Source organism: Lonchura striata, chromosome 5 (genome assembly GCF_050655825.1).
Source record: "Lonchura striata isolate lonStrDom1 chromosome 5, ASM5065582v1, whole genome shotgun sequence".
Taxonomy (NCBI): Eukaryota; Metazoa; Chordata; class Aves; order Passeriformes; family Estrildidae; genus Lonchura; species Lonchura striata.
The window spans coordinates 19240218-19262878 of record NC_140707.1 but is presented as its reverse complement, the minus strand read 5'-3'; the positions used below and the strand labels follow the sequence as shown (position 1 = coordinate 19262878).

Below are 22661 nucleotides of genomic sequence, written 5' to 3'. Positions count from 1 at the left end.
CTTTCAGTAACTTTGGTTCTTTCCTAAAGCATGTTTCTCCGACATCTTTACCCCGGTGAATGGCTGTTTAATCTTTATACAAAGCTCATGAGAAAAGAAGTTTGTGTGTAAGGTGATGTGATTTCCACATTTAGCAAGTATGGAATTATAATTTTGTTATTTTCTTTAGAATGTTCCTTCTAACAAGGACAAAGAGATCAGTACAAGCCTTTTGCAAAACATTAGGGCAAAATATGATCCTTTCTTTTCCCTTGTTATTAAGGTGAAAGCATTGTAATGCTGTGTAGTTTACAAAGAAATCGTGTTGATCAAATGGACTAAAATTCACCTTTTTTTTCATTTCACATGATGGCAATAGATGTTTTTACAACAAAGAAACAAAAAGCAGACCGAATTTGGGCTTTCTTTGTTCTTGTTAGTAATCTTAGCAGTGACTTTTATAAATTTAGAAACGCATTATGCTGATGTAAAATTAGCATCCAAACTATCCCAGTATTGCCCAATTTATTTATGTTAGAAGCCATATTTGTAATGATATAATGCCATCTTTTGAAATGCAACATTATGGGTTTTTTCCCCCAACAGGATCTTCATAGTCCCTTTGCTAAATTTCAATGGCATTTTAAAACTTCATTAGGTTTCTGAGTTGTTTTATTGTATGTATTTGTAGAGTGCTGGAGTAAGGCAGAAGCGGCTCCTCTGCACAGAATATCTTCCCTGTTCAATAATTTTTAAAGAAAATGTGCTTTTCTACAGCCACCTTGATGATACAAAAACCCCAAACATTTGCCTACACATCAGTTTAATTAAAATTCCATAGTGTCCTTTTCAATCCAGGAACCTGGGATGTCCAACAGGAAAGAATGATTATGGTGGGAATCAACCTAAAGGCCTATTTTGGAATTTTGCATACTCCTTATGCTGTGGGAATGCACCCTGGAATTTTGGGTTGGATGGAGAAATAGTGCAGCGTGAGGGATTCTGGTGGATATGGCAGTGTTTTAAAAGCACTCTCTGATTTTTCAGGAATAACGGAGGAAGAGCGGCAGTTTCTGGCCCCTCCTATGCTGAAGTTTACCAGGAGTCTTTCAATGCCTGACACCTCTGAAGATATCCCACCGCCACCACAGTCCTTACCCCCCTCACCACCACCACCTTCCCCCTCTCTGTACAACTCCCCCAAATCCCTGACATCCCGGAGCTACGGAACAATCAAACCTCCATTTAACCAGAATTCAGGTGCAAAAATCTCTTTGGTTAGGCCCGAGAGCGTGGGTACCATGATAAGGGACAAAGGGATCTATTACCGGCGGGAGCTGGACCGATACTCGTTGGACTCAGAGGACCTGTACAACCGGAGTGCCGCAGCTCAGGCCAGTTTCAGGAGCAAGAGGGGCCAGATGCCCGAAAACCCCTATTCCGAGGTTGGGAAGATCGCCAGCAAAGCCGTTTACGTGCCGGCCAAGCCAGCCAGGAGGAAGGGGATGCTGGTGAAGCAATCCAATGTGGAGGACAGTCCAGAAAAGACCTGCTCTATTCCAATCCCAACCATCATTGTCAAAGAGCCATCCACCAGCAGCAGCGGGAAAAGCAGCCAAGGGAGCAGCATGGAGATTGATCCTCAGTCTTCGGAGCAGCCCGGACAGCTCCGGCCTGATGACAGCTTGGGAGTCAGCAGTCCGTTCGCAGCAGCCATCGCAGGGGCCGTGAGGGACAGGGAAAAGAGGCTGGAGGCGAGGCGCAATTCCCCGGCCTTCCTCTCCACAGACCTGGGAGACGAGGACGTTGGATTGACCCCACCAACACCGCGGATGAGGCAGTCCAAGTTCACCGAGGAGGCCATGTTCAGCAGTGAGGATGGTTTCAGACAGCTCATGTCGCCATCTCCAATCCCCGCCCCCAGGGAGCCTGAAAACCTTTTTAACAGCAGTGAGCCCAGCAGCCAGAGTGACTCAAGGACATTGAATGCTCCATCCAAAACGAAAGGCACTGACAACAGTATGGCGGCAGCCAAGCCCACGAGCGCTCCCAGCTCGGATAGCTACGTCCACCCGGTCACAGGGAAGCTGTTGGATCCAAACTCTCCACTTGCCCTCGCGCTCTCTGCCAGGGACAGAGCCATGAAAGAGCAGACACAGCAGGTTCCAGGCAAAGGGGACGCAGTCAAAACCGACCTTAACAAACCACTTTACATCGACACCAAGCTGAGACCCAACATGGAAACAACTTTTCCTGTTACTGCCACTGTCACCAGGCAAAATACCCGTGGCCTGTTGAGACGGCAGGAGACTGAGAACAAGTACGAGATGGATGCAGGGAAAGAAAAGAAAGCTGAGGAGAAGAAGAACATGTTGATAAACATCGTGGATACCTCACAGCAAAAATCAGCTGGCTTGTTGATGGTGCACACGGTGGATACGGCAAAGTCAGATGATATGCCCGAGGATGAGGAGGAAAAGGGAGCTGAGATGGAGCCGAACCCTGAAAACTCCCCGCCGGAGAGGCCGGAGGGCAGCGAGGAAGCGGAGAGCGAGCTGAGCGTCTCTGCCACGCCCGAGCCCCCGGCTTCTCCCTGTAAAACCATCGTGGCTGCCAGCTCTGTGGACGACCCCGTCATCCTGCCTTTCCGCATCCCTCCTCCGCCCCTGGCCTCAGTGGACATCGATGAGGAGTTCCTGTTCACCGAACCGCTGCCCCCTCCCTTGGAGTTTGCCAACAGCTTTGACATCCCCGACGACCGTGCGGTGCCCGGCTCGGCGCTGACAGACCTGATGGCACAGAGGAAGAACGGCACCCCATCGCCCAGCCAGCCAGCAAACTCCTTGGACGGCAAAAAGCCAGTGGGTCTGTCAAACTGTTTGCCTGCCGCCTTCCTGCCACCCCCCGACAGCTTCGACAACGTCACCGACTCTGGGATCGAGGAGGTGGACAGTCGGAGCAGCAGTGACCATCACCTAGAGACAACCAGCACTATCTCAACGGTGTCCAGCATCTCTACCTTATCCTCGGAAGGGGGGGAGAACGTGGATACTTGTACAGTCTATGCAGATGGGCAAACATTTCTGGTGGACAAACCCCCAGTACCTCCTAAGCCAAAAATGAAGCCCATAATCAACAAAAGCAATGCACTTTACAAGGATGCGCTGATCGAGGAAACTGTAGACAGCTTTGTGATCCCTCCTCCCGCTCCGCCCCCACCTCCCATCAGTGCCCCGCCCAACCTGGCGAAAGCTGTCCCCCAAAGGACATCCAAGCTATGGGGGGACGTGCCGGAGGTGAAAAGCCCAATTCTCTCAGGCCCCAAGGCTAATGTCATTAGTGAATTGAACTCAATACTCCAGCAAATGAACAGAGAGAAATCCTCAAAGCCAGGGGAGGGATTGGAGTCGCCGACTGGAACGAAAACTGCGAGTCTCAGTACAAGGTAAAAGTAATTAACCAAGTCATTTTCTAAAAAGGCTTGATTTTTTTTTTTTTTTGCCATCCCTTTGCTAACTTCTCCTGTAAATCACATAGATAAAAGAAGAGTGCACTCTGTATTTGCTTAACAAATAATCTGTGTCAAACACGAATTTCTTACACTGTCAACATTTGTGTTGCCTACATGATAGGACAGGAGCTTTCTCAGCCTTCAACTTCAAGGTTTGCACATACCTTTCTGTTGTTTTGATGTGAATTTCTTAGAGTTTGCTTTAATTTTTTTTATCTTTTTAATTTTTTTCCCTTCAGATTCTTTCCTTTTAAAATGGGGTGATAATTTAATTTTTCTTCAGTCCCGTGGGGTATTTTGGCTTCAAACAGGTAAAAAGTGTTTTTGCCAAAGGTTGCTTTGCATTCACTGTGTGGTCTCATTTGATTCATGCTGAGACCTCTCCTAATTTACTTAATCATAAAGTATTTCAGAGAATTCCTCATTAAAATCACTTTGCACTGTACATTTTATTACTAAACCACATCTGTATGGAATGTGGACATAATATCATGAAATCCACAATTATTAAAAAGGGAAAGCTAATTTTGTATGTTTCATTAGGAGACTGAGGTATTATATCTTCTTGCAAAAACGTCATGCTGGCTTAGTTTTTTTTAAAAAAGATGCCACCTAAGTCAATTTTATTAGAGTTATTCTGTTGATTAATAAATAGCTCAGCCTTTGGAAAACTGGTGTACTTTGCAAGCATGAAGATAATTTATTTTTAAGGGAAGAGTGTCTCTGCTGATTGCAAAGATTTCTCATTCAGAAAACAGTGTGATCCACAGCCTTGGCATCACGCAGTTAGATATTATTTCCTGCAGGATGGAAGCCATCAAACTGGTGACAGTGAGGGAATTCAATTTTTAGAATTGAGAAGTGGTAATAAAACACAGAAATGTTGGAATTTCTCTCAGTGGCTCTTGACTAAACAGAGCAGAAATTGAGTTGGGTCTGCAGGAAAAGCCTTCATACATGAAAAAAACCCACATTATTTTTGCTGGATGTTGATCATGTTTCTTGTTAAGCACCATGAACATGTTGTCTTTAGCTTCATGTGTATAACATTATTTATCGCTCTTATTTTTAAGCTGAAAGGTATTTCCAGGTTACAGGGGAGATCTTTAGTATCCCTGTTTTATCAGAAAATAACCAAGGCTACCGACTACAGTGCACTGTAAATATGTAAAAGTACTCCCATTACTGAGAGCAAAATGAAACGTAGAAGTAAATAGAAAGACTTTTTCTGTGAAAATACATTTTTAAAGGTATAAAGGGTGGGGAAAACTTGGAGAAGTATAGCACTTCACTAGAGAAAAGCAAGCTGTTATGTAAGCAGAAGTAGCCCCATATGTTACCTTTTAGAGGAAGGGCTGACTTAGTGTTACAAATTTGTGTTGCTTTTTTTTCTGTCCTTGAGGTTTTTAATTTTTTCAAACTCAGCTTTGGCAAATTACTACATCTTCATGATGGAATACAGGGGCTCAACTGGCGGGGGGGAACCCCACCCAAAGCATTCTTTCAGTGGGGCTGAAATCCTGCTTCTTCCCTGAAAAGTAAACACAAACACTCATCTTTGCAAGCTGGAGAGAGGATCCTGGGGTGTTCCGGAGCCAAAAGAGCTATGAGGGCATAAATGGGATAAGTTGGCAAGGCAAAGAGCACCAAAACTCTTGGCTGTTATTTGACTGTGGGAGAAAATGACACCTCCACATCGTTCCCGGTGGGAACAGGATGCAAGAGGGCTGGGTGTTGTTTCCTGCCGTTTTCCAAACTGATGTGATTACTTCTTAATTATGAGCTGGATTGAAGCTGTTTAAAACCACCAGGAAAGTTTGCTAAGGATTTATTTTTTTAGCAAATAATAATCCAGGAGACAGCAGAAGAGATCCAGCAATCTACAGATGCTGGAAGTGTGTTTGAAAAGGTGCTGCAGGCAGAGTCTTTTTATCTCAACCAGGGTAAGGCAGAGAGATGGAAATGGAGATGTTCACTTGTGGAATCAGAGGCCCTGTGGTTTTCTTGCACTGCTTTTACTCCCGCTTTATCTCTCTAAAAGTTAAATAAATTACAACCTTTCTAGCCCACTGCACGGCTGACACAATTTTTTTTTTTCAAAGCTATCAAATATTATGACCAAGGAATGCCATCTTGTGAAAATTTCAAGTGTAAAAGCTAATGTTTAAATTTCAAAGGTAAAATTTCTGGAGTTCCTTGGTATTTTTTCCCCTAATGCTTTAAAACTTAGGACAACCAATTGTTGATCTTGCAGCCCATCCCTGCGAGGTAGCATTAGAAAGGGACCAAGGAATTTTGGCTCACAAAAAGTAGGGATTCTGCTAAATTAAAGAACCACTCATTAGGTCTGTGAACAGAGCAGTGATAATAAATGAGCCTGTTCCTATGCTCCAACCAAGGAGAGGGATTGGGAAGGGTTATAAATAGGAACAGCGTTCACAGGCTTGCTTGGGCGGTGTTTGCAGCACAGGCAGCCTGAAGAAATTAAAAATATGTAACTGCTTATGGGGCCATACATGAAATTATAGGCCAGATTGGAATCCTAAATCCCACTGGGAATTCTCTTTGCATAGCCAGTAGATGTAAAACTGGGGTTCACTCAAGACAATTGCCCTATTAGGGTGGCACAGGGGTGAATTAAACTACAGATAGTTGGGTAATGACTGGCTGCAGTAACCCATAAAAACACCTTCTTTGTGCTTTTTTGATAGATGGGGATGAGGAAGAGAACATTCTATGGTCCTGAACAGCATTTCTCAATTATTACATTGAAACCACCCTGAACTTGCTTTTATTCTCTGTACCTTGGTTTAGCAATCATTTTCCATGGTGTATTTATAGTTTTCCCGTAGTTCTTATGGAGACACCAAGCTTTAAGATTTTTAAATAGAGCATGGAAACGCTTGGCTGGAAACCATCTGCTCCTCCATTCTCAGTAGCAGTGGCCAGCCTGTGGGACAGGAAAAAGGAGCCCAGCAGGAGAAGGGAAAAGAGGAAGAAGTGAGAGGTTGCCCTTGCTTACTTTGTACTAATTGAAGTGTAATTAAAGGGTTTGATCACGAGGTTCAGGAAGACAGCTCCAGATCCCACTCCCATTTTTGGCCACCATTTCCTTTGAGGAATTATGGCCATCAGCTGTGGTGACAGAGGTTTTAATCTGGCTTATCCATGTCGTCCTGCAGGCGAGGAGGACAGGACGTGTCAACCACAATAAATACAGCAGTGTTATACATCCACTCGAGACACCCCTGGCTTTTATAGGGAGCTGATGAAAGAATGGGGAGAAGAGCCAAGCAGGACTTTCCCTGGGAGAGAGGAGGAGTTTGCTCTGTCTGTGTCCTAGCAGTCCTGCAGCAACATGAGCATCATGAGCCAACCCCTGAGACCTGGGGGCTAAAAGCAGCATGGCTGAGGCAGGATAAACCCTGGGGTCACCAGGGACAGACAGCTCAGCCCCCAGGGAACACAGCATCCTCCCTCCCTCAGGCCTCTGGAGCACTGATAAGGATCATGAACAGCAGCTCCTGCTGCTCTCCACCAGCACCACACAAAAATGATCCATGGCTTGGCCAGAGGGAGAAACACTTCCAGTTTTTCTGTGTTTCTCCAGCTGTGTTTGCACAATCCCGTTACCTTTGGAGCACATTGGCATCACTGCTGGTGGTGGGAAATACTTATGATAAATGTGGGACTTATGGAGGGTGCTGTGGAATTGAATCCTCTAGGAAGAATACCTGCACTGTGCTGGAATAACAAGTTTTAAAAGTGAAACAGGACAGTGATTTTGGCCATCAATTAATTAGTTTTTCCATGAGTATTTGGAGAAGTTCCTTTTATTTTTCCACAAGCAGGTAAGGCAGAACAGAACTTAGTAGTGAGTCCTTTATAGGGAGTGATCCTATGTTTGGTTTATGGTAAAGGATGTCTGGGTTTGTCAGAGGGTAAAATAAGTGCCTTGATTTTTCACTTGCTGCTCTCATTAGACTCATTTCACATTGTTAACTGTTTGCCAGCCAATTTCACAGGACTGCTTGCTTTGTCAGTGATTTCTGCAGTGTTTCAGTCATTCCATTTTGTCATTTTTATTTGCTGTCATGACTGCTGTTGTCAGAGGAGGGCCATGCTGAAGTGCCATGAAGTAAGTGCCAACCATAAAGCATGGACTATTCTATGTTGTACATTCTGCTGCTTTTTAATGCTCACCCATTGTTATTGCATTCCAGTGGCTTTGGTGGTGACTGTGTTTCTCACAGTGCAGTGTGGATTAGATCATCCTAATCCAGAAATGGTAGCCATCCTAAAATGGGACCTAGGATGTCATCTCAAGGTGAAATAAAAGCCACATTCATCAGAGGAGTACTCAGAAAATGTGTTGGTAACATGAGCACTTAAGGCCAGATTCCTGAATGTGTCTGAGCACCTAAACAAGGGGCAGGACTTTTCAGATATGGCCAGATTCTGGGACGTGGAGGGGTGGGGAGGGATGATTAATAAAGTTTTACACACCTATGTGAGGCTAAAAGTAAAGACAAACCAGCCTGTGTGGCCATCTTGTCCTTGAAAGCTGTGGAATTCCCCCCCATTCTCCTTCCAGCTTCCCTTCCCCTGGCAGTTATCCAAGTGCAAAGGGCTGATGCTGCCTCCTGGCCCAGCAGCATCCCCTTCCTGCTGCTTTCCAGACATTTCACATGGAAACTCTGCTCCTGCACAGACAGACTCCCACAGACCTGCCTGACTGTTCCTCACTGGCAGCAGACACAGAGCAGCTCTCGATTCTTCTCCCCAAAACAACGCCCATGTGGGGAGCTCTGCATCCTGCCAGTCATCACGTCAGCCCTTGTCCTTCACCTGCCCCCAAAACAGACAACTCTTGGCTTACTTTCCTGCCATGCTATTTGCCTCTGACAACAAAATAAAGAAATTAAGAGGTGAAGGCAAAGTTTGGGGTTTGTGGGGCCTCCAAGATCTGTAAGAATTTAATTTCTCTCAGTACCCCTATACAGGGACTTCACTTATTACTCTTCTTGATTTTTAAGGCATTTTCCATTGATATGATGGAAAAGCTGTGTCAGAACCAGCAAGTCTTCTAGAAATTTCTGGGGTAAAACAGCTCCCAGGAGCTGAGAATAATGTGGGTTTTTTATTTTTCAATGGGAGCTGCTGCACTGATTTACCTCTGATAGTAAGTTAACAGTAAATTTGAATCTTGCAAATATAATTCAAAATTGAAAATAATTTTTTGCCTACAAGCTGTGCTGATGGCTTTTATACTTGGAGGCCACGTGGTTGTGACATATAGGTTTTATATTTTTTGATTTTAATATGAAGCAACATAATGAGCATTGCAATCAGTGCAGGCTCACAGCAGCAAATGTTTACAAATTACTACCATATGCCGATTCTAATAGAGCAAATTTTATTTAAAATAATTATCGGACTTTTTTCACCTTTTTTTAAAATGAAGTTTGGGGTGTGGCAGGTTTAATATGGATTTAACATATCTAGGATAACAGATGACCAAATAAGGCATAAGAAATTGCTCTGATTAAAAATCTGGAATCCCTGTAACACAACAAAGGGTGCCTGCTTTCCAGCTGGAATGTACTCGCTCCTTATTGACCAGGGTACCAACCAACCATAAAATGCAAGACAGATGATGGTTTCAAGGCTGTGTCTGCACCCCAGATCGTGTGGGAGATGTCATAAATTATAATTTAGGATGCATAGAAGTAAACATAAATATCCTTGGGGTTTTTTTTCCCTTGGATTGCAATTACAGTGCAGCACGAAAGAATGGAGCTGATATGGCAGGTGGAAAAGGGAGAAAAGAACATGGGAAAACAATCTTGGAGTGAACGGCATGGAACAAAATGCCTGGCAGTGTTTCACCAGGCTGTGCCCATGCCATGAGAGCTGGGCACTCACATGGCTATGAACTGAGTTGGTGTTGAAACCTCTGCAACCAGCTAAAAAAATCTTATCACTGTCTCAAGAGTTTTGTTTTAATAATCATCAGCCCTGAACCTCTGGCTTGGAAAAAGCAAGATGCTCTCAGTTCTCCTGCCGCTGCATGCAGCCATGTGAAGCCAATGTTTTTATCCAGGTGACAGGGAGCAAAGGACCAGGATGCCTGGGATGCTTTGCTCACCCTGCGTATTCCTGCCCATGGGGCTGAGAAAGTTAGGGAACACCAGCCAAGGAATACTTCAAATGAGAGCACAGAGTTTACTTTTGGGGGGGCTGTTTCTTCTGTCTTAACATCCTTTATTTAAAGGAAGAGTGACAGTAATTTCCTGAACAAGGCTGGGCAGGGAGTCTTTAAGGGGAGCAGCCTGGAGGAGAAGCAGCAAAAGTGAATTGCAAAGCACTGAGCCTGGACCTGTCAGTCAAGCAGTAGAAATTATCTTTCATCACCTGGAATAAAAAGAGGTGTATTTTCATCATCCATTTGATCTTGCCACAATGGGTGTAAATACAAAACCCTAATTTCTAGTATTTGCAAGACAGGAAAGTTAAGTAGAAGGGTGATTGCGGGTAAAGATTAAAGATTCATTTCCCTATTTATACACAGCTCATTCTTGCCATGACTAGGATAGCACCACCCCAACCTTTTTCAAAGCAGGCTTTTTGTTGGTTTTAAATTATATCATGCCTTAGTAATGAGTGTGAGACAGTGCTGAGGTAAAGGAGGTGGAAATAACTCGCTCCCCTTGGTTAGTAGAATTTAGTAGTCTCTTGCCACAGAGTTTTTATTTGTAAGAGTGCTTAGCTCCAGCCTTGGAAGATGGTGAGAGCCATTAGGTGCCAAAAGCATCACAGGAAACACACAGAACCTTGCCAAGTGTTTCCTTTCTGTGTTAAATTACAAAGCCATAAGTGCTGGAAGCATTGTTCCTACTGGGTTTTAAGTGAAGTACCAATCTTCCAAAGAGATCCCCCTGTTCCCATTGAAATCCATGGAGCAGCCTATGGGAAAACAGTGGGAATGTTGGTGTGAATTAAATGTGAGTTCTCCCAAAAGTGATTCTCGGTGCTCCCTCTCGTGACAGGGAGCTTTATCTGAATGGGGCCTGCCGAGATGTCGGTGTGGCAGAGCTGCACCTCCCTGGGCTCTGGGTTGGTGTGAAGTGCCAAAGCCCCAGGGATGATTCAGGGAACACTCTCAGGGCTCTCCACAGTCAGCAACCAGCCAGGGAATGATTGTCTCCAGCTCAGGACTGCAGTGGGAGAGAAAGGGATTAATAACATGTTTGTGAGCACTGCCCCATGTTCCATTACCCTGCTTTTCCTTTATCTCCCTGAGTTCTTTTCTGCACAGCAGTGTCGAATTACTGCTGTGCTGGATTAATGGAAGCATTTCCATCTGACATCATGCACCCAAGCCATCCTCAGTTCTGCCCAGGCAGGACAGGACAGGCCTGGGGACAGTGTCGCACTCAAAAACAGAACTCAGAAACAGAGGGCTTCTGTCAGGGTCTGCGCTGGAAATCTCAGTACAGCATCAGCCACATCATCCTCTGGACTCCATGGCATCGCTCCCAGGATAAATAAACCCTTCCTTTGCTCTGCAAGTGCTTTAAATTAGTTGTCTGAAGGTTTTCCCAGTTGGCAGGTTATTTCTGAAGTGAAGAACACTGGAGCTCCAGGCATCCAAGGGCTCTGGAGCATCCTGAAGTGCACGCTGACTGGCAGGCTCTTCCCATGGGAGTGAGGGCTGTGGGGTCAAGCCTTTGATGACATGAACAGACCCAAACCTAAATTTGTTTCTGTAGCCAGCAGGCAGAAGCAGAGGGTCGTGTTCCTTCACCCACCCTATCAGGTTGAGCATCAGAGTGAGCCTCTCCACGAGGTTCATGCCTGCTTCATTCGTAATCAGAAACTCATCTTCTTTAGGCAGAACTTGATCCCAGCTACATCACCTCTGGTCATGTGCAGGAAAAAGAATTTTGTCTCCTTAATTTTGTGGTGAAACTGTCAGAGTATTATTTCTCTGCGAAGGAAATAGACACTGAGATGTTTTAGGCACCTTAGAAGGACTGTTTTATGTTTAGAGCATGGATAGAAAGGGAAATAAGAGCAGCCTGTTCTGTAAACAAACAGTACTACAAACACTCTGCAAAATTCACTGAGTGAAGCCCAAAGATCCAAAATCCAGTGCTCCAGAAACTTTCCAGTGCTACTATTTTTAGCTATGTTATGTGTAAAGCCAGAACTGAAGGATTCCAACCCTCCACGTGGCAAAGGGGTCTACTCCTGGTCGAGCTTCGTTGAGACTATAAAGTGCTCATGTGCTTGTTCCACTCAGCACTTCTCATTTAACCAGGAGTAAATTTGGGAACAGGGAGAGAATGTGCTCTGGAAGGTGTTTTTTCCTGGACTGCTCATAAGAAAATGTTTTGTCTTTAACTATGGCTTACCATTGGTGTTGGTTTTCTGGGAAAGAGTCAATGATACAATTTTTGTACTTGTGAAACTACCCAATCATCCCTGTGCTGTAATTACCACGAGCTGATGGGGCTGTGCTGGTGGCCAGCAGCTCTAACTGTGCCTGTCTGTTTGCACTTGCAGGAGCACGGAAGTCATGAGTACTGTCTCAGGTACACGAAGTACAACAATCACTTTCACTGTCCGACCCGGTGCCAGCCAGCCGATCACACTGCAGAGCAGGTCCCCAGACTATGACAGCAGGACCTCAGGAGCAAGGCACGCTCCCAGCCCTGTGGTTTCACCAACTGAGATTAATAAAGACATCCTGCCTGCTCCTCTGACTGCTTCTGCTTCAGCCTCATCTCCTTCTCCAACTCTGTCTGATGTATTTAGCCTACCCAGCCAGCCCCCTTCTGGGGACTTATTTGGCTTGACCACAGGGCGCAGCAGGTCTCCTTCTCCCTCAATATTACAACAGCCAATCTCAAATAAGCCTTTTACAACTAAGCCTGTCCACCTGTGGACTAAACCAGATGTGGCAGATTGGTTGGAAAGTCTAAACTTAGGTGAACATAAAGAAACATTTATGGACAATGAAATAGATGGCACACATTTACCAAATCTACAGAAGGAAGATCTGATAGACCTTGGAGTGACTAGAGTTGGGCACAGAATGAACATAGAAAGAGCTTTGAAGCAGCTGCTGGACAGATAAGAATAGCTATTTTGCCTCACAAACTTCTGTTGATAACTAGAGATGGGCTGGTACTGACATACCCCAAATGCCTTGTCTGTCTGTGAGTGCCAGCAAAATTGGGGGGGAGGGGGAGAACAGATGAATTCCTGGTACTCAGGTGATGCAGACTGTCTGCTACATGCGCAAACACAAACCTAAAGATGCTAAAGAAGTGGGGCCATTTTATTTCAAAGCTGTGGGGAGATGTGAGAGAGAGACAATTGTTAACTTTAAAACTCTTGATGCTGCCCTTGGCCAGGACCATTGCGTGAGGATTTTCTTTTAAAATTGCAAACATGTCAGGGTTTCTTTTATTGACAGAAGAAAAAAAAATGCATTTTATTTTATTCTCTTCTTGACATTCAAGTCTCCAAGCAGGCTTCCTTCCCCAGCCCTTGGTTCATTTTAAGAGGACAGGTTGCTCCATTACCACTCAAACCCAGTTTTATCAGTAGCGGGGATATTGAGGTGGGCACAGGAGTTTATATTACTCTTTTTTTACTGGCATAGCTCCCTGATCTGCGGGCAGTGAAGCTGGTTGTTCTGCTGGGGTCAGTCCAATGGTAACCTTGCTCTGTTTTACCTGGTATTTCTTTATTTCTGCAGTGATATTTAGCACTCTTCCAAGGTGGCAGAACAAGTTCAGTGCACGCTCCATTGACGTGGCCTGTAGGATGGTGCAGATGTTGAGTAAAGGCTGAGGAGGGACCATACTTAGAGGTACAGCAAAGTGAAGATAGTTTGAACCTGAGACACCCCCAGTTCTCAACCAGCTCAGCTGCTGCTGAGTCAAAATAGGAACTCCACGAGCCAGGACAAACTTTGGTGTGCAGGCACAGCTTTGAGGCTTGACAGTGAGACACTGAGAGAGGCTGAGCCCTGGGAGGTGCTGCTTAATTCAGTGAGTAGTGAGTGCCTGGGTACTTTGAACACCAGGCTGAGAACCAAGGAGAAGAGAGATGAATGTTCCCATTGAAGTCAGTGGGAAGTGTGCCAGGATCTGAAGTGAGAGAGGCATTTCAGCCTGTTAGGATGGAAATGCTTCAGATCCTTGAGAGGAGGCAGAGAGGTGATGCCAAGACGGAAAGAGCTGTCGAGTGTCTCGGGGTGTGTGCGTTCTGAGAGCCTGCAGGGCTGGGGAGGGCTCTCATTTTATCACTGCTGGCAGGAACTGGCTCTGGACAAGGACAGAGGGCCGGGCACTGACCCCCAGCCCATTCCTTGGCACAAGAGGTGGGAGCATCCTGCCAGAATCCAGGGCTGGGAGTGGGGCAGAGAGAACTTTCTGGGAGACTTCCGTCAGCAGGGGAGAAACACCCATGGCTGGTTCATATGGCTTTGTTTAAAAAAAAAAAAAATATTTTTTTCGACTTTCAAGTTAACAAGTCTCTCTCTGCATGTTTGAACTCCCCCTTGTAATTAACACCTCTGAATATCTGTGAGTTTTGTAGGACTTTCTGGACAGAATATTCAAGATGTTCAAGGTGGGTAAATTGGGTGTGGATGGCTAAACTGCCTCCCTACCAAACTTTCAGGTTCCCTTACATTTTGCAAGGTACCTGAACTTTCTTTCCTTCATATGGTCCTTGATATGGTCCAGCCTATCTCTAATTTTTTTATTATTGTGATTATTTTTTGCTCACAAACAAGTGTCTAATTAGGTCTGCAACAGCCCTAGTATGAGTACATAAAGTTTAGCATTTTAAATATCTTTCTTTACTGCAAGTTTAAATAGTTGTACAGATAGTTTATAAGCACAATATTTTAAGAAAATAAGTGGCTGGTCTACTGGGCAGCCTTTGTGCCACTTCAGTGCTAGGAAGTTAAAAACAAAAAAAGACAAACAAAAAAAAAAAAGAAAAAAAAACTTTTTGTGGTTTACTACTATTTCTGTGGAATAATTATAAAGTCTTGACCTTTTTAAAATCAACCTCACTTGGATGCATCTGAACCAGCAGAGCTGTGTTATATTTTCTATCTTTGCTAGAACTTCTACAGAGGAGGATGAGTATTTCTTCAAAAGTGGTTACAGTTACCAACGCATTGGAAACTCATAAAAATCAACTTATTTAAGCCTCCTGCCCCCTTTATGGAACAGCAAATCTTTTGACTTAACATCTGTTACTGTGCTCTGTTTGTATTTGGGGAGTTCCAAGGAACCTTGTCATAAAAATGAAGCACTGAGGCATTTTGCTGTCGAGGAGTGCTGAGTTTTTCCGTGGGAGGTGTAGAAAATGGCAGTTCCACTCAGATAGGTTGATGCAGGCAACTTGAGGCCATCACACACTTCAAGAAGTGAAAAAAAGAAAAAAAAAAAAAGGTAATTTAGCCATCTTTTGTCTTCCATTTGGTGATACAACAGAATTCAGTAAATAAACCACTGATGCCATGCTCTCTCTTTTTTTAAATTTTTTTTTGTTTGTTTCTTTGGGTACAGTTGCTATTACCTCTATAACATGTGCCAGAAATACGTTAGGAAATAAATACAGTAGTAAAAGACAAAAAAACATAGACGTTGACTTTTAAAGCTGCTTTTTTTGGATCACAACCTTCCCGTGGGTTGAACTTGCCCTGAACAAGCGCTGACACAGCCAGTGGCTCCCAGGTGGGAGCATCCCTTCCTCACACAGGTGTGGCTCCTGCTCTGCATCTCTTCAGGTACTCCAAGAGCAGGTACACAACGGGCAGACGAAGGAGGTGTAAGGGAATAGTTTTATTTTTCACCTTGTGTCCTATGAAGCCAAAAGGTAAGGAGACCTGAGGGGACCTACTTGGACCAGCAGAATGCACCTCTGCCAAGTCGAGTTCAGTCTCCAGCTCTGAGGGGTGGTTTGAAACAAAAAAAAGAAAGCAATAGTAACAGATAACGCCGTGGCCTCCGAGTATTTTCACCAGGGGGGAGGAGAGAAGACCCATTTCTTTCATGCTACTCTGATAGTGAAAAACAAAGTCATTAAATATCTATGATATTCTGGGGTTTAGGATCAACTTTTGTTTATATACTGTAATTTAAATAAATTGCATTTACATGCCTAGTTTCTGTAATATTTGTGTATACAATACCAAAATCTTACAAGATGTAAATTGTGTATAACTGCACAGACTCCTTGCCCTAGGTGTCTGAGAACATTTTAAGTTTAATTCATATATTATAAAATGATTAGATGTGACTGTTGATTTACAGAATTTACATATCACAAAGAAGTTAATTATTTGTGGTACTTAAGTTAATAAAAAAATAGTGACTTTTTTTTCTTTTCCTCTCAGTTCTTAGAAAGCATTACCCAGTTGATCTGGCGATGATTATGTGTATGAGCCACAAATATTGATAATTTTTCCATTACATTTTTTCTTTTATTTTCTAGATACTAATATGTTTCTCGCTATAGTTTGTGTAACAACTTGTGTTCACGTTATCTATGTTGCTGTAATTTTTGTGCTTTAATTCCTCTAATTTCAACTGATTAAAAAAAAACAAAATCAAGCTCCTGTAACTTGCACTTTTCCCCAATCCTTAATACTCTTGTATGGCAACCAAAATTACTGTAAGAAATAAATATAATATTGCACTAAGGGTGTGGTTCTGATTGCAAACAGAGAACACTGTCTGGATTTTTATTAAAAAAGAAAATATATAAGTTGCCAAAAAAAAGTTGCAATTTGTTATTGAAAACGCATAAAATGCTTTAACAAAATGTAGATGGAACTAAGGGGAAATGATTGATTTATCATTGGGAAAAGCATTTCCTGTTTTTTTGTTTTGTTTTGGTTTTGGTTTTTTGGGATTTTTTTTTTTTTGTTAAAGCATTCCTTATGCCAAATGTTGAATGTTCCGTTCATTTGATGAATTTCAAGGGTCACGCTTGAAATCTGGTAAAGCAGGAAACTTTGAAGGGGACAGGTAGAAAACTCCATTATCTTAGTTTTTTTGTTGTTTTAATTGGGTTTTTTTGTTTTCTTTTGTTTTGTTTTTTGTTTTGTTTTGCTTTTTGGGTTTTTTTTTTGTTTTTTTTTTTTTTTTTGGGAGGGGGGTTTGGGGGTTTTTTTTGCCTTAAGGTAGAATTCTGAAATGTGTGGAATGTTTTTTATTCGGGGAATGCACGTCCCGAGCTTCAGTGCTGCTGCTGCTCTGCGATTTCACGGGGCACTGAAAAGTGAGGGTTTGGGGATTTGATTTTTATTTGGAGCTGGGGTTTCTCTGGGGCAGAGCAGCTGTGCAGAGGGGAGGAGGGAGCAGCACTCCTTGTCCGACTTTGTGCATCTGTGACTTTGAAATCTGTACCAGCGGGCTCTGTTTGTACTGTGAATAAACAAGGCTGCTAATGGAAAAAAAAACCCAACCAAACAAACAAACAAAAAAAAACCAACAAAAAAAATCCAAAAAAAAACCCCCAAAAACGAGGAAAGAATTCTCATCTTCTTTTTGCTTAAGTTAAAGATTTGTTTTTCTATCTTTAAATGGTGATGCAATGAAGGATATTTTTTATTTTTATTTTCTAAGATATTGGAATAAATGCCTAGAACCGTTGCCATTTGGTTTCATATGTTCCTTAACTACAAACCTCTTCTCAGCTGTCGTTCTAGCTCATCATTTTTATAGCCCTCTGTTATTATTTCTCTCATGATTTCCCAACAACAATTACTTGGCAGCTTTGTTTTGTTAAAAACATAAACTAGAACAAGCCTGTTTGGGGTTTTTTTATTTACTTATTTCAGGTATTGTGGCAAACATCTGTGTATCCAAATAAAGTCAGGTATTTCCAGTGCAAAACAAAGAATGCTTTGCAATTGTCACTGCTTGTTGGCCAAAGAAATGAGAAGAGTTGATCATTGCTGTCGTTGTGTACATTGTATTAATGTGTTCTGCTTTATTCTTTGGTTTCTGTATTTTTTTCTGTATTCTTTTTTTCCTGTATTTTCCTGCATTTTGTGGACTTTCATCCTCTCTGTCCTTGGCTGGGCCACCCAGAGTAGCATGATTGTAACAATGCTTCAGAATGTGTGTTTTTAAAAAAAAAAAAAAAAGAAAGAAAAAAGAAAACAACAAAAAAAATTGTACGTGCCTTATAATTTTCCACCTGGATCAGCGACACTGTATTTCACATAAAAAGCTTTATCTTCAAGGTGTTCAGTACCTGACCAACAGAGAGTGCTGGGGTTGGAGTGAGCTCCGTGTCACTGCTTTAGGAAACCCTGAGGAGCTGCAGTGATTCAGACCTTATCTCACCACATTCTCGGCATTGTGAGCCTGATTTCACATCTTCTATTCAAATCAGGCAAGCAAGAGGGGGAAAAGAAATGAGATGAGACTGTTATTTTGGGTTCAGTTCACTGCCATAAATCCTGGGTGGCTGGTACAGTTGATGCGGGCTGTGTTTCACAGACGAGGTAATGATGATAAATAAATAAACCAAGTGGACTTGATGCCATTAAGTCTGCCACAAACTGGTTCTGTGCCACTGACATCTAGTGGAATCTGATGGACACTGTCTCAGAGCAATATCAGACCTTTAAAAATATTTATTTATTTATTTATTTATTTACGTTCAACTACTGTCATTCTTTCTACAAGAAGCTGTTTTAGAAAACTTTGTATTGTTGTTATTTAGGTTGGCCTGAGTATTTAGGCCTTTAGTATTTTACAGAAAGGCTGACTGTATAATTACTCAAATTATACACGAATGAGAAGTCTTAATGTGTTTTCTGGTCTCTCTGTGCTTATGTTTTCTCAGTTTTCTGTTTTGAACGTCAGCATCTCCATGTGATACTTCATTTGCATCCGGCATGGTTTTTAATGGGAATATAGGTTTTGTCTCCAGTGCTGTAAACCTTGGACTGTTTTGAACCATTTCTGACACTACAACCTGATGAAAAACAGCCTGTTCAGCTCCAAATTGTGAAAAAAAAAAAAAAAAAAGTGAATTTTGAGGTTAGGAAGCAGTTCAGAACAGCTGGGGGGGATTTCCCTGATGCGCTTGCAGTGCTGAAGTTTGGTTTTCTCCAGTAAAATTCCAGTTGTTTTTTTCCTCAGGACTGATGCCAGGAGGAATCCGTGCACGTGTGTGTGAGTTCTTGTATGCTTTCAATGTAAAGGTCCTTGGGCAGCCTTAGAAAACAATGTACAGATAGGACACCAGTGTTGCATGTGCTTAAACCTGTACTGGAATCAATGTCGCCGTGTACCTGTTTGCTTTGGAAACCTGAAGAGAATACAATATACAGAAACCTCAAAATCTACCTCATGTTTTAATGGGTCTGGTGTTCTCCCATTACCTGAACGTCTCTGGCCAAGCCTGGCTCTCCCCACCCGACTCACCCCTAGAAAATCCTGAGTGAGGAACTGCTGGGGCTCTGTCGTTATTCTGTCCTTTCTGTGCTGCAGCTTGGGGTCTCCTTTGGGGTCAGATCTGCAGTGGCAAGGGCGAGGCAAGAGCTCCAAGAGGTCAGACAGAAAGGGGACTGAGACAGAACTCACTTATCACTTTCTCATTTCTGTTACTGATGTTTTTATCACGTACCATTTACTTGTGGCGGTGCCGACAAGTAAACAAAAATCACTTCATTTTTATCTGGGCATACTCAAATAGTGCAAAGAAATACTATTATGTTTAGAATTCTTTTCCAAGCTGTGCTGCATCCCATCTCTCCATTTGCTCTGTCTCAGCACTTTTCTTTCCTTCCAAAGCAGTGGGTGTCAGCTTTAGTGTGTGCAGCATTCTGTAGGTTTAGCTGGCTGACCTGTAAGACTTTTAGTGCCCCAGTAACACATTTACAGGTGTACATTTCCCCTGAGGTCATTTGAAATGTCCAAACACGCTCATTTTCTGCATCACAGAGAAGGCACAAATAGCGAGGGCAAGTGGCTCCCTGAAGCTACTTTTCAAAATTCCTAGGAAAGGGGTTTTCTCTCAGAGGCCAATTCCTCCCCTCTGTGCATTGGGGGCAAAGCATGGACACACCTTTGGCTCTGCCCCGCGGGCACAGCTCCAGCCGCTGACCTTGGTGCTGTGCTGCCACCCTTGGGTACAGAGCCACCCGCAGCACAGCTCATCCTCTGGGTGCTGCCTGCCTGTGCTGCTGGCCAGGCTGGTTTATCCCTGGGAAAATCAGCTGGGAACAGGGAAAATTTGCTTCTATCACATGCACGGAGTGGAGAATCCCGCCAGGAATTCCACGCTCTGTCGGAGGAAGGGAAGAAGAAAAATTTGGCTTGGCAGAGACGTGCATGATACCCAGCCACAAAAGAAGGCAAGGAAATTTAACCAAGGAATAAGCCCCTGTAGATATCAGGACCAGCAGGATAAGGGTGGGAATGAGCTGCTGTGCTGGGAGCGGGGCTTGGAGCAGGGCTGAGGAGGACTTGCTCTGTTTAACCACAAAATGGGAGGCTGGAAGGAGCTGTCTGATTTTTCCCCTCACCGGAGGGGTGAGCTGCCAGGGGAGGGGGGTGACCTATGGGAATGCTGGCTCTGGAATGACCTGTCACCAGCTGGGGATGGATTCAGGCTGGAAACCAGGAGGGAGCCCAAGTGGGGAGGAGAATGGGGCTGTGCTGGGGTGTCCTGTAGGAAACAGCCTGGGATTTATTCCTTATGGATTTATTCCTGGGGCACCTTCCTGTGAACTCTTCTGCCAGAGCTGTGGGCTGAGGAAAATTGGGATGGAGGGACCCCACCCCTGGAGCAGCCTGGCTGGCAGAAACTCTGCCACGGCAGGGAAGGGGAATGAGAGGGGTTCTGAGGTCCCTCCCAGCCCAGAACTTCCAGGAGTTCACAATTCTATTGAAAACTATTCATTAGATTAATATTGAAGCACCAGACCAAGCTCTGGAGCAGAGAAAGAAATCTTGAGATATTGCACCTAAAATATGCCAAACCTAAAGCCTGGCTGCAACATTAAAGAACTCCAGGAAAAGGGAGCAAAAGTTTCTTCAGGAAAGATAAAATTTTCACCTCTGCACAGCTCTGCATGCTCTTGTCAGCACAAAATAGGTGCAATAAAACAAATAAAACAAAACAGTGATATGCAGCTCCTTAAAGATGAAATTCAAGGTTGCACAAGTCCCAATATTCCTGCTAACAAGTGCCATTTAGTCCTTATCTTCAGGTTCTGTTTGTTTTTGTGGCTTGTTTTATTCTGTTTTTATTTTTTAAAGAAAGAAATATCTAAAGATCATTGAGGGAGTTATTCATTGTCCTTGTCTGCAAGGACAGCAGAAAATTTACAGCAGTTTCTATAACATCTAACATCTTTAGCAAAACACATGCATTTCCTTTTTTTTTTTTTCCCTAAATTGTTAAATAACAGATAAAGGAATGTTCCAAAGTAAGAATGTTCCATCATACTGAAAAAAAACCACAAAACTGTCTAATTAGCCACAGTAAGAAACCCTGTGAAGAATTTCAGAGATTTGAAAGGCAAAACCAATATTCATTTAAAAAAACCCAGAAATAAATGTGTGGTTATGGAGGATTCACTGTCCCCATAAGGGCAACAGGGCCACCTGTCAGGACACCAGTGGACTCTGCCAAATATTTCATTATACTGCTCACTTGCAATACTGAAAACACAAGATTTATCTCATTATTTGAGGCTTTTGGGTTTATTACAAGCATCAGTTTTATCCCTGCCATGTAAATGGGGCATAAATAAAACCTCGCACAGAAATAAGGCCTGGCTTGTCTGGGGTTTAAGTCTAAGAAATCAGTGCCTTTTTTTTTTGTTTGGTTTTTTTTTTTGTTTTGTTTTTTTTCTTTTTTTTTTAATACTCAGGATACTTTCCTTTTCTTGGCTGATCTCTTGTTCTTCCTGGACAGATGAAATTCCATATTTTCCCTCATGATATCTAATATAAACATATAAACACAAGAACATTTGGATTTGTTTGCAGTTACCAGCTACAAAAGCCAAAGGCCAAGACTGTTATCTGGGCTTTACAGAAGGAAAAGATGATTCCAGTGCAAATTAGCAGCACTACAAATTTAAAAGCAGCAGAACTCAGAATGAACTCACTGGAGGATCTGTTTCCAGATTGCACTGGAAATAACACCCAATATTCAGTAGAGAAATCTCATTATCAACTTGCAATACTCCCAGGCTGTGTTTGAGTCTGAGATTTTGATGGCCTTTTTTTTTATCAGTGCTTTGCTGACCACGTTAAAGTTTTCTGCATTATTGTGCAAACACGGGGGGGGGCAGAGCCGTAAGAGGCTTGGTTAATGAGGAATTTTAATTTATTTCATAGCTGCCACACAGATTAATTCAGGGTAAGATGGTAGCTTGGTTTTTTCCAGGAACTGCAGTAGCACTCTGCGTGCCTGGGAATAATCAGAAAATACTTTAGGTTGGAAAAGTCCTCTAAGATCATCCAAGAACTGCCAAGCCCTCCACCAAACCATGCCCCCAAGTGCCACATCTATGTGGCTTTTAAAAAATTTAATAATTCTACATAATGTCAATAATAATTGACCTTGAGCTACTTCGCAGGCTGGGACGTGCCACTGCCTAGGGCTGCCCGGACAGAGGAGCAGGGATGTTGCACCAATACCAACACGTGGAGGAGCAGGACAAGTGGAAACGAGCAGCTGGTTAAATGAGCACACAGTGCTGAGGGGAATGAGCAAGGAAAGGCCAGCCAGCAGCTGGGACAGGGCACCTGCCTGCAGAGCTGACCCTCCTGCCTTTCTCCCTTGGCTGAGCTGGCCCACAGAGGCACCTCCCCTGTTTCCCTTGGGCTGCCCCAGGCTCTCCTGTGGAGCAGAAGAGCTCTGGGGGGATGAACCCACCCACCAAAAAAGAGCTGCTCCTGGCTCTCCATCTTGGCAGGGAACAGCTCCCTCCCTTCCAAAGCTGCAGCCAGTGCTGATCCCCGGCCAAGATCCAACAAAAGGCTGTTTTGGGAATGTCTCTGTACTCCTGCTGACCTACCCATGGTCACTCTGGCTGTGCTTTGCTTTCAAAGAAAGGCCAGTAATTATTGGCGGCAGTAATTATGGCACTGGGCAAGCA

At 43.5% G+C, this 22661-nt stretch overlaps 1 protein-coding gene across 4 annotated transcripts in view; it reads left to right on the top strand.

Annotated features, from left to right (window-relative positions):
- Positions 1-18890, top strand: part of SHANK2 (SH3 and multiple ankyrin repeat domains 2) — a 279014-nt gene extending 260124 nt beyond the window's left edge. For all 4 annotated transcript variants that reach the window (XM_085581233.1, XM_085581231.1, XM_085581232.1 and 1 more), the window contains 2 exons: positions 1027-3424; positions 12059-18890. In XM_085581233.1, coding sequence (XP_085437359.1) covers positions 1027-3424; positions 12059-12632 — 2972 coding nt within the window. In that variant the 3' untranslated portion in view covers positions 12633-18890. The remainder of the gene's footprint in view (positions 1-1026; positions 3425-12058) is intronic.
- Positions 18891-22661: the final 3771 nt, after the last annotated feature.